The sequence below is a fragment of the Nematolebias whitei genome, chromosome 9 (genome assembly GCF_014905685.2).
Source record: "Nematolebias whitei isolate Nwh7 chromosome 9, NemWhi1, whole genome shotgun sequence".
Lineage (NCBI taxonomy): Eukaryota > Metazoa > Chordata > Actinopteri > Cyprinodontiformes > Rivulidae > Nematolebias > Nematolebias whitei.
The window spans coordinates 28,409,938-28,422,051 of NC_056506.1; the positions used below are offsets into that span (position 1 = coordinate 28,409,938).

The 12,114-nt window shown below is 42.6% G+C and overlaps 2 protein-coding genes across 2 annotated transcripts in view; one reads left to right on the plus strand and one right to left on the minus strand.

The window, feature by feature from the left end:
• Nucleotides 1-514: 514 nt before the first annotated feature.
• On the plus strand, nt 515-2,489 carry rpl5a (ribosomal protein L5a). The gene is made up of 3 exons (XM_037681638.1): nt 515-689; nt 884-972; nt 2,333-2,489. Exons 1-3 carry the CDS (start codon nt 582-584, stop codon nt 2,433-2,435), a joined length of 300 nt encoding a protein of 99 aa, XP_037537566.1. The 5' UTR covers nt 515-581; the 3' UTR covers nt 2,436-2,489.
• A 2,881-nt stretch (nt 2,490-5,370) lies between these two features.
• Nucleotides 5,371-12,114, minus strand: part of dipk1aa (divergent protein kinase domain 1Aa) — a 32,719-nt gene continuing 25,975 nt past the window's right edge. Inside the window, exons 3-6 of the mRNA XM_037681639.1 lie at nt 11,737-11,844; nt 11,448-11,624; nt 11,227-11,358; nt 5,371-6,272 (exon numbers count right to left, since the gene is read on the minus strand). Coding sequence (XP_037537567.1) covers nt 5,592-6,272; nt 11,227-11,358; nt 11,448-11,624; nt 11,737-11,844 — 1,098 coding nt within the window. The 3' untranslated portion in view covers nt 5,371-5,591. The remainder of the gene's footprint in view (nt 6,273-11,226; nt 11,359-11,447; nt 11,625-11,736; nt 11,845-12,114) is intronic.

The window sequence follows — 12,114 nt, forward strand, 5'->3', positions numbered from 1 at the left end:
GAACTCAGCACGGCTATTTTAGTAAACTTTATGGTTGTTAAATAAATGTAAACAAAACAAAAACAGTGTGTTATCTGCTAAACTGAATGAAAATTACTTTCAAATAAACCGTGGTCCGTGCTCCACTACCATGGTTAACCAATGCTCACTGCTACTTCCTGTATCTGACAGGAAGTAGTGCCATAATCATTTATACAGTGGAGCCCCCTGAAATAAGGTGGATACAACTGGCTTCAATCCCAATCTGATGAAATATCCTAAAACACGTTTCATAGAGCGCCTGTTTTATTTCATACAGTAGTCTACATTTGAATAGATTGTCAGTTGATTTAAGTGAAAGTTCAACAAGTAAGTTTTTAAAATAAACTTTAGAGACCAATCACTGCTGAGTGCAATAAATGTCACATTTCTAAACTGTTGGTGCACCATTGTAAATGTTAAAAAGGTCTTTGTTGTTGGAAGATGCTACTCTGTCTGACTCCATCTTAACATTGTTTTTGTCTGTTTTCAGTTTGAAACGTTTCCCTGGTTACGATGCAGAAAGCAAAGAGTTCAACGCTGAGGTGCACCGGAAGCACATCATGGGCATGAACGTGGCGGACTACATGTCCCAACTGATGGAGGACGACGAGGATGCCTACAAAAAGCAGTTCTCTCGCTTCATCAAAAACGGCGTCACACCAGACACAGTAAGATGAGTCTTTGAGCCGTTAAACACCCGCTGCTCTGGTTTTCTTCTTAATGATGATGCAGAATGTAGTTCTTCATTTGCATCAGCTGATGTTTACTGTTCATTTCAAGTCGGGGCTGCAAGAAAAATCTGTGGACAGAATGAAAAATGCTTAGAGTGGTGCTTAAATGTCTTCTTTTTGTTTGTTTTCAGGTCGAAGAAATGTATAAAAAAGCGCACGCTGCCATCAGAGCGAACCCCGTACATAAAAAGAAACCGAAAAAAGACGTGACAAAGAAAAGGTGGGTTTCAAGACAAATTCCTTCTGGCACGTTAAAAGGATCTTGTGTGTATTTTTAGGTTTACTTGTTGTAGGTGTCTCCTCTAACGGCCTCAGATGGTTTCAGTCTGACGGCACTGAGAGCCAGCAGCTTGTCTGAATGCAGTAAAGACCGAAGTATATCACGGCCATTTTTAAAATGACTCCAGCCTCCAAAACTTAGTGCATCACTACCAATTTCTCAAAAATAATTAATTCTGTTATTTAATAGCACAGATAGTGGTGGCTGTAACACTTGTAGTGCAGCCTGACGTCAAATCAGGCAGGAATAATAATAATAATAATTCTACCAAAATTATCAGATAATGTGAAACTGGCAGAAATGTAAAAGTTTAGTCTGTTCATTTTTGAAGTGATGCTTTAATAGTTGTCAGTTGCGGTGACATTAGTCATAGAGCACCAAGTATTGAGAGAAGGATGAAGGTCTTTATCCAGGCTAGGCTAATGAGACATTTTACACATTTTCATGGATATAAACTAATTCTTAAAGGTGACAGACACAAGTGTAAAATGACCCTGCCTTAGTTTAGTTTTGCACAACACTGTTTAGGTTGTTGCTGTTTTCTCATCAGAACCGTGTTCTGTTTCCTAACACTAATATAAGCTGATGGTGCAGAGGCATCGGTCGGGCCTGGTCGGCACGCTGTCAGTCAGAAGTTTTACTCCCGGTGGACAGATGCACGCAGGCCGCTCATGATAAACAGAATTTATTGATGTTCAGCACAAAACATTCATGTAGTAAACGAAACATTGTTCAGTTAAAGGGTGACCAACTAAAAGTGTTATGCAGAAGTCTAGAGGTTTATTCATTATTAGCTAACATAGCACTCTTTCACACCAGCATGTTTTCAAGACTTCCATAAACATGAGAAATGATTTTTAAAAGGTGCCCCTGGTTTGGCTGGCTTTTAGCCTAGCTTGGATTAAGACTTTTGCCTTTGTTTTAACTCTGTGACCAACGACACTGATAAGGTACTATTAACTATTCAAGCAAGCATAGTTTTTGAGTGTCATGAATCCCTTTTACCCTGAATTATTCCCATATTCTACTTAACCGGACATCCTAACGCTCCATCGTGAGGGGAGTCGGTGATCTGTTTAACTCACGGAGCTTCTCATGCAGTTTAAAGCTCAGAGCTCCACTCCAGTTTTAAATGAAGAGTTCCTTACGTGGGACGAGACGTCCTCAAAAGTCCAGTTTTTTTGTTCGTTTAGCCATTTCCTGAATGACCGAGGATCCACACCTTCATGTAAAAGCAGCCCTTTTCTCTCCTCTGATGGGCTGAATCTTAATGAACTCGTCTTTTTGTCTCTTCCTGCAGGTGGAATCGTGCCAAGCTCTCTCTGGCACAGAGGAAGAACCGCATCGCCCAGAAAAAGGCCAGCTTCTTACGAGCACAAGAACAAGAAGCAGGGGAGGGTTAGGGGCCACGGTTAAATTCAACACACATCACAGACAAATAAATCTATTGAACATGAGCTCATGTCTCCGTCTGCTTTCTATAAACGTTACTCCTCCTGTGCTATATTTTAAATCAAGACGAACAGAGTGTGGGGTATAACATTTATTTGTGCAAAAGTCATGCTGGTTCAGTAAATCAACTTTTTTTAACTCGGCAGCAGTGACTGAACAGATTAAAAAAAAAAAAATTAATCCAGCAACGATGAAAAATGTTTTCTACAGCATGTGTTGTAAATAAAACAACTGCTCCCTGATAGACATTCATAAAATAACCAGCATCATCTAGGGCACTGACGAGGAAAAATATAAAAACAGGTGATAAAGAGTAATTCAGTGAGAAATGAACATTCTTAATTAGTTTTTGGATGCAGCGACGATGTCAGAAATGCCCAGCATGTTCAACAGATACAATCCTTCACAATGTCCATTAACAGCAAATGAGCAGACGAAAGGCCACCGTCAAGTTTTTATCAACCTTCCAGGTTTTCACAGGATTCTTTTGGAAAGTTCCAACATTTACAGAGTGAGTTAATGTGATTTGGCAGATGTGATTTAAAACGTTCTGTCAAACAAGCCTCAGTTTTATCTTTGTACCTTTTTCTGCAGCAGCAACACGATGCACGATCCGTACAGGAGCACATTCTATGACTGACTAGAGAAAACAATCGACCGGGTGAGAGCATATATCTGGGGGGGGGGGGGTGTTCTGTGCTGACGTGGTTTGTAATGCCACAGTGACGCTGGTGCATGTTCATGAAACAATCCGGGCTAACTGAAAAATTCAGCAACAATTAGATTTTAATGTGAAATGAAAGCTCAGAACAGTGACCACAGTTTCATCAGTCCCACCTTCACATGTAACGTCCAGCAGTCTAGATGCAACTTCTGTTAAACTTTTTTAATAAAAGCTTTACACTTTCAAAATCTCAGTGCTGTGGAAGTATTCACCCACCTACAAATTGATTCAGTTTTTGCTTCATGTTTCATGGCAGCAGCACGGTGGCTCAGTTGGTAGAGCTGCTGCCTCTCAGTGAGAAGGTCGCCGGTTCAAATCTCCACTGGGTGGAGTTTGCATGTTCTCTCTGTGCATGTGTGGGTTTTCTCCAGGTACTCTGGTTTCCTCCCACAGACCAAAAACATGCATGTTAGGCTGATTGGTAACTAAATTGTCTCTAGGTGAGAGTGATAGTGAATGATTGTTTGTCTCATTTGTCTCCATGTGTCCCTGTGATGGACTGGAGACCTGTCCAGGGTGCCCTTTACACAATGATAGATGATGGATATGGGCACCAGTGACTGACAAAGGAAGCGGGTAAAGATGATGGATGTTCATATCAAATATTGATATTAATCTGAGTAAATACAGAATGTAGTTTCCAGATAATTGTTTCATTTATCAGGGGAAGTATCCAAACCAAGCTCTGTGTGAATGGTCCTTTAAATGTATTAACTGGTTGAACCACCCTCAGTAACTCCTGCAAGTGATAACTGATGTTCATGTGGAGGAATGTTGCTGCTGTGCTTCACTTCATCGTCCTGCTGCAGAACTCGAGAGAGCTCGAGTCACAAACTGAGCCACATTTTCTCTTTATGGTTTCTGGATCAGAACTCATGGTTCCATCAATTACAGCAAGTTGTTCAGGTGTAGAAGCAGCCTCTGACCATCCTACAGTACAACCACCATGCTTGACTGTAGGTGTGATCGTTTCTTTTAAATGCAGTGTTACTTGAAAGCAGATGTAACGGGACACACACAACTTCCACTTTGTCTCATCTGTTCAGTTTCCAAAAGTCTTGGGGATCATCCAAATGTTTTTTGGTCAGTGTGGGACCGGCTTTAATCTAGCAGCATAGTCTTTGGTAAATGGACTACACTTTTATATCTCCTTTCTATCTAATCAAGACACTCAAAGCTCTTTACAAAACAATCTGTGTCCTCATCTACCCATTCATACCGCACTCTACTATATCTGTACAAAGATTAGTCAATGTTTTATCACATTCACCAATGGGACACACATCAGAGGCAATGAGGCGTTCAGTGTCTTGCCCAGCAACACTTCAACATGCGACTGCTGGTGGAATCGAACTCTCCCATTGGAGGACAACCGCTGTAACCACTCAGCCACAGCCGCCTGCTGTTTTAGTCCTAGCCGTTTCTTATGGAGGTCATCTGAACTAACTGCAGAGCTTTAGATGATGACTTGGGTTCTGAGAACTGGATGGGTTTTCAATGGGGAGTCATTTTGGTGGGAGGGTTCACCACTGTTCCATGTTTTCTCAGTTTGTGGATATAAGGCCTTAAGTTGTTATTTTTTTACAGCTCTGGCAGTGATCAATAATTTGAAAATCTATTTTTGTATTTAATCAGGTCATTCTTTGTCTAAATTTAACATTTACTGCTGATCTGAAATATTCGAGTGCAACAAAAACAGAAGAAACTTGTAAAGAGGGTGAATACTATTTTCTAAAACACGTGTCACCTGATACAGCAGTGTTCTCGACAACAAGTTCTCTTAAAAGACCAAATCTAATGTTAAGTGAAGCTGCAGGAGGAATCATTTTAATCTTATTTTAATGTATATTCTTACACTCATTCATAAAAATTAACAGATTTTTTTTTTTACAGTGGATTTGTCCAAAAGAAAAAGACGTGTTATTGTAATCCTTATGTTTTAATGATCAACTCATTTTGTTATACTTCGTCAGAACAAAAGTAGAATTAAAATTCGTTAAAAACCTACAGCACTGATTTGTGATCTCTTTAAAGTGAATAAACGTGGGTCAGCTGCTCTGATGTGACAGAAACAGCACGTTGGTCTCAGCTCTTTGACAGCACTCTGTTCTTGTGTCAGAACAACGCTCTGTGATGAACAGTACAACAAAATGTGCTCGTGTGAATAGTTTTAGAAAAGATTAATGAACGTACAGTAAAATTCTTATAAAAGTACAAGATGATTTTTAGGCCCTAAACTTATGGATTAGAGTAGAGGAGGTAGGACCACCATCTTTAGTTAGAAGTTGACATAAGTAACTTCATTAACCAGTAATCACAGCATCTTTTGCTTTCAGCTCTACCTGAAGGATTAGCATGATATCAGGGGGACATCGTCTCCTCGTCACGAATCCTTGGTGTGTGAGATCTGTCTCCACAGCAGAGCTTTCAGGTTGTTGAGGATAAGTGAGTGCTCTATGTTCATCTGTCCAGCGTTACCCCTGAGAGCCATGCAGGCGTACAGCTGCCGCTCCAGTTCCTCTCTCATCTCAGAAGGCGCCCCACGCAGCAAGTAGTCCTTCAGTGTCCTGCACGCCTTGGCCAAGTTTGGCTGGACGGTCTCCTCCCTGCACCGTTTCTCCAACAAGTCGCACGATGTCCTGCAGTCCACGCCATACACGCAGTCGGCATCCGACTCGCACTTCAAGACTCGCACGCTGCGTCTGAACTCGTTTTCAGGAACCATCACTCGTGTGTTGGTCAGACGGAGCTCGTGGCGGTCGGTGTATCCAAAGTGAGCTGCAGCAAAGTCACAGATCAGGAAGCTGCCATAGGTGCCGTGGAAGATGTCCTCCACGAGCTCCAGCAGCCCCATGGAAATTTTAACTTTGCGTGGCCACGACGGGGTGAACCACTGGTCCATGGTGCGCTGCAAACGACCGGGCACCCAGGAAACAAGAGGCCAGGGCAGTGAGAACCCGTACAGAGGCCCATAGGGGACCCGCTCCGTCATATACAGGTCTCCACAAAAGCCAAGAAGGCGAGGAGTGTGTCCACGGTCCTGGAGCAGCAGGCCCAGCAGGACCTAAAAAAATAAAATAAAATTATTGTCACCACGAAGATAAAGGAGGATGCTCAATGCTGAGAAATAAAGCTAGCATGAAAATCATCAGTTAATGAAGGTTCAGGAGCAGAAAATGTTTCTCTAATTACTTGACGAGACTTCTTATACCAGTTTGGTCTCGACTGTGTGTGTGCTCCTCGATAAAATTCTTAACTTACTTTTTATGTATATGAATGTTTCTGTTTAGTGCTCTGAGATGACTTCTGTTGTGACTTGGTGCTATTTAAATAAACTGAATTGAACTGCGTTATTATCTTAAGTCCAGTCTCACCATCCATCAAACAGGCTGTCCTCATTGGTTTAATAGAACCTCTCCACTCACATTTATCTCACTCATCCTCTTTATTTGATAAATGTTGGACGATGCTTTATTTTCTGATGATAAACGCAGACAAATCTGAGGTTTTGGTTGTTGGACCAGCATCTTATGAATAAACTTTGCAGCCTTTCACTTCCTCTGGATGTAATAATCTTTGCTTCCAGATATAATGTAAAAAAATATATATATAATTGTTGATCAGGACATGTCTTTTAACCCTCACAATAAAAAGTTACTAGAACTGCCTTCTTCCACCTGTGTAATATCACTAAAATTAGAAACATCTAAAAATGATGCAAGTTCATGCATTTGTCACGTCTAGACTGGACTATTGCAATGGTTTATTATCTGGGTGTCCAAATACTTCTTTAAAACATCTTCAGCTGATCCAAAATGCTGCTGCCAGAGTCTTAACTGGAGTTAGTGGGAGAGATCATAGCTCTCCAGTTTTAGCTTCTCTCCATTGGCTCCCTGTCAAATCCAGAATAGAATTCAAAATCTTACTTCTAACCTACAAAGCCCTCAACAACCTAGCTCCATCTTATATTACAGATCTTACTGTTCCATATTTTTCTAACACAGCACTTTGCTTTATCCTTTATGGTGATCCTTTCTTTTTTATTGCTCTCTTGTGGAACCAGCTTCTAGTTTCGGTTTGTGAGGCTGACACCTGGTCTAACCTTTCCTTTGATAAATCCTATAGTTAGGGTTGGCTTGGGCTTTCTGAGCTATCTATGCTGCTGTAACCTGTGTTTTTTTTCTATAGTAACTACACCCAGACCAGCTATTCTGTGGTTGTTTGGGTTTCTTTCCTGCCCTCTCCAACCCCAGCAGGTTGAGGCAGATGGCCACTCGTCTCGAGTCCGGTTCTGGTAGAGCTTTCTTCCTGTTAAAATGATGATGTTCAAAATGAAGGACTGCAAAGAAGTGACAAGTCTGCACAATCTACAATCTTCCCTAGATAACCTTTATCAACTGGTGTGTCATAATGTACTGGATGTGACTGATTGCACATGTAGTTGGATTTGGATCTGGACCTGAATGGATTTATTTTGACTTACTGTTTTTATACAGCACACTGATGTGACTTTTGTTGTGAATTGGTGCTATATAAATAAACTGAACCAAACTGAATTCATTATTTTTTCTTGTTTGTTTTGTTCCCCTTTTTCCAGGTACAGTGACAAGGCTGAGGCTGTCCACACTACAGAGGAAGCTAATTTCATCAGACGGTTGTATACTGGATCTTGGTCTTTTGGTCATGATCTACTGTAGATGTCATGACCATATAGGATAAGGATGGAACATACATGAGCCATTAAACTGAAAGCCTTAGCTCTTTCTTCAGCACAACAGCATGGAGCAATGTGCCCATTGTTGCAGACGAGGCCCTAAATCTTCCATTTTCTGTTCCATCCTGCTATCACTCATGAACAAGACTCAGATAGTTGAGCTTGTCTGCTTGTTGCAAAGACTAGTGCTCTACCTACTTCCAGTACTTCCGGTAAGATGGCGCCCGTGTACATGGCTTGCAATCCACCTCTGCTGATGGTGTTCGGATTATTTGTGTTTTGTTCGTTTTTCATCTGGGACATAAACTCGCTGCTGGTGTATGAGCGACAACAGCTGCTGGATCTTTGTTTTTCTGCCGCCGATGTCGCTTATTTGAGCATAATGAGCATACCATTGGACCCCCCCCCCTTCCCCCGCTGCTGGCAGACGTGCCTGTTTACCTCCGCCCCGCTCTCCACCTGCCTGCCTGGAGATATGGATAGAAAATCAAAACTCAGAGCAGAACCTTGCCTGAATGATGTCACCAAGGCCGTTAGACTGCAGTGCAGGAGGGCGGAGCGCAAGTGGCGGAAAGACAGGCTGCAGGTCTCTTTTCAAATACTTAAAGAGAGTTGGCGTTGTTATCGGAAAGCGGTGAAAGCTGCTAAATCCAAATACTTTTCTGATATCATTACCTCAAACCCTCACAACCCACGTGTCCTCTTCTCCACCCTAAACTCTGTTCTCCGCCTCGACTGAGCTGTGCGACAACTTCCTACAATTCTTTTTGGAAAAAATTGCGACCACCCGGGCTCTCATTTCCCCTCCAACTCATGACTCATCAATCCCACCTCAATCTGTAGCTCTATTTGACCATTTTGAACCCATCACTCTATCTTCTCTAGAGCAGGTCATGTGCAGCTTGAAACCTTCTGGTTCCCCCTTTGATGTGGTCCCCCCTCGACTACTAAAGGAGGTTTTTCCTACTCTAGGTCCGTCCATTCTTGCTAATTGTAAATAGCATTTATTCACTGGCATTGTGCCAAAAACCTTTAAACATGCTGCTGTCCAGCCTCTCCTAAAAAAAACAAACCTTGACCCCTCAATCGTATCCAACTTCTGTCCCGTCTCCAGACTCCCATTTGTTTCTAAATTACTGGAGAAAATAGTTGAGTCCCAGTTGAAGTGCTTCCTGGAGGATCAAGCCATCTTAGAGCTATTTCAATCTGGCTTTAAACCTCTCCACAGAACTGAAACTGCCCTATTGAAGGTTTTTAATGACATCTTCAGATCCACAGATACTGATGATTCTGTGCTGCTTGTCCTATTGGACCTGACAGCCGCCTTTGACACCATCGACCATGAGATCCTCATTGCTAGGTTGAGCAGTGGGTGGGCATCACAGGGTCAGCCCTCAATTGGTTCAGATCTTACCTCGCTGACAGATCCTTTTGTGTCTCCATCAAGGACTTTAGTTCTGTAGCGGCAGAGCTTAAATGGGGGGTTCCACAGGGGTCCATCCTGGCTCCCCTCCTATTCTCTTTATACCTGCTGCCACTTGGTGCTATTTTCCAGAAACACAACATGCCCTTTCACTTCTACGCCGACAACTGTCAAATTTACTTCCCCCTAAGACACAATGGTACATGCTCTATTCAACCTCTGCTTGACTGCCTGGCTGACATCAGGGACTGGATGGCTCTAAATTTCTTAAGTTTCAATGAAAAGAAGTCTGAAGTCATGTTGTTCCCTCCTAACGACACAATCACAAACCACTCCATTGACCTCTCCGCTCTAACCCTGTCAGAAAAACAAAGAGTCACAAATCTGGGCGTGATAATGGACCCTTCCCTGAAACTTAACAGTCACGTAAACATGATTGTTAAATCAAGTTTCTTCCAACTGAGGCGGCTGTCTAAACTGAAGCCCATATTGTCCAAAAATAACCTGGAGACAGTAATACATGCATTCATTACATCTAGGCTTGATTACTGAAATTTGCTCCTGTTTGGTATCAGTCAGACCTCCATTGCACGACTACAACTGGCCCAGAATGCAGCAGCCCGATCTTTAACAAGTACAGGCAAAAGAGAGCACATTACTCCAGTTTTGGCCTCACTGCACTGGCTACCGGTTCACCTTCGAATCCAGTTCAAAATACTCCTGTATGTCTACAAATCGCTGAACAGTTTCGCCCCCCCATCTCTCTGATCTGCTACAGCCGTATGTCCCACCACGTTCCCTGAGGTCAGAGGACCAGTTGCTCCTCACAGTTCCAGGAACTCGTCTTAAGTGCAGAGGTGACAGGGCCTTCTCTGTAGCGGGCCCAAGACTTTGGAACGAGTTACCTCTGCTTGTCAGACAGGCCCCCTCCCTCTCGGTTTTCAAGTCCCGTTTAAAAACCCACTACTATTCAGTAGCTTTCAACACCAGATGATCTGTGTTTTGAACCTGTATGCTCCACACTGGTTAGACATCATATTTATTATCTGCATCATTTTTTATGTCTATATTCTGATTTACCTCATTTTGTATATTGCTTTGTGTGTTGCCTGTTTTTCTGTCTGTACAGCACTTTGGTTGGTCTTGTCGCTGTTTTAAGTGCTCTATAAATAAAATGGTATGGTATGGTATGGTACCTGTGGGAGTTCCTGTTCCATGTCTGTCTTTAGTCACTAGAGGGCGCCATACTACTACACCTGCAAGCAATGTTTCCTGATGGGGCTCCAGGCGTATGTAAGTTACCCGATGACTTCCCTTTGACACTGGAGCATTACCCTGCTTATGGTTCGTGCTTCTAGCCTTTTTGTGAATCCCTAGTCTTGTGGTTACTTACCTTTGCCTTGTGATCTGTCCAGTGTGCCTCCTGAGCCCTACCTGATTACTGGACCTCCCAGCGAATATCTGGAAACTTACCTGTGCGTTCTCCAGCTGTTCTCATCGCCCTCCAGCCACATGCCCTTCTGAGTCTACTGGACCTTCTCATGACTATACAGGATATTGGAACCAAGCTACTTACCATCCATCTACTAGTAAGGACCCTGAACGTTCTGATCAACCCCTTATTGCAGAACTTTGGACTTGACCCATCTCCTTGCTCTCCATGGTTCCTGATAATTCCTGAACTATTGCTCATTGTAAATAAAAACACTGAATTTGTACCATAGTGTCTTGAGTTGTTCATGATCAGTCATTTCGCTCTGGGTATTCTGTTCTTGAGACACTACCTTTCCTGATGTTCTTTCATTCTTACAAATTGTCTCATCTGTAAACTTGTAAATTGATCCTATTGTAGCACTGCGTTACACAAATAAACTGAGGTACCTCATCCATTTGCAGTAGGGCCCATGTTGAGCGGGCCTCTGGTAATGAGACCCGTCCATCTCTGTTGCCGTCGGCGACAGACAGGATCTGACTCACAAGGCTAGCAAGGTTGGCATGCTCTCCAAGCTTGGACTGGCAGACAGAGAAAGACATGTCAGGCTTTGGTCCATCATAGATTTAACTTGATCTGACTTTTTATTACTCAAACTCATGTTTTCCACCTTGAGGTGATTGAAGACCATCTCTTTGAACTTCTCCACTGAGGTGCCTCTAGTAGGTTTGTCAAACATAAGGGTTTCTCTTCGTGGCTCTGGTTCTTCTCCCAGCTCGTAGTGCACCACCTCCCCCAGACTGCAGTGGATTATCCCACTGTGCTCCCCCCAGGCTCCTGTGTACACCTGATATGAAGCAGCAATGCCAAAAAATCAAATTAAAAACATGCAACTTTCTGTAAAAGTAATCACAATCAGCACAAACAGAAGTTTAACAGAAAGTACACCTGCTGCCTACCTGGTTATTTGTTAGGGTTGACAGACACCTGCCCAGGTAAAGTGTTTCTTTGTCACACAGACTGGTGCAGGCCGAGCCGTCGATGATTCCTCTCCTGTATTTATCACACTTAAAAAAAATAAACAATTTGATCTTATTTACTTCAACAAAATCTGATTATACAGGTTTAAAAGAAAGTAGATACACCTTCCGACAGGTTTTTCAGTCAGTTCAGTGAGGTTCTGTAGGGTTATGCCAGAAGTTTTGCTGCACATCCTGATAATCCGAGATTACACAGTACCACCATCAGGTATGAGGTGTTTGTGATGATATTCTATTGTTTGGTTTTCACCTAACATGGCACTGTCATTACATTTGGTCTCACTAAACATATTGCTC

Excerpts from the sequence above, each read along its gene's own strand:
- rpl5a (XM_037681638.1), top strand. The coding sequence starts at position 582 with ATGGGCATGAACGTGGCGGACTACATGTCCCAACTGATGGAGGACGAC. Across the intron at positions 690-883 it reads ACGGCGTCACACCAGACACA|GTCGAAGAAATGTATAAAAA; the intron begins GTAAGATGAGTC and ends GTTTGTTTTCAG. Across the intron at positions 973-2,332 it reads AAAGACGTGACAAAGAAAAG|GTGGAATCGTGCCAAGCTCT; the intron begins GTGGGTTTCAAG and ends CTCTTCCTGCAG.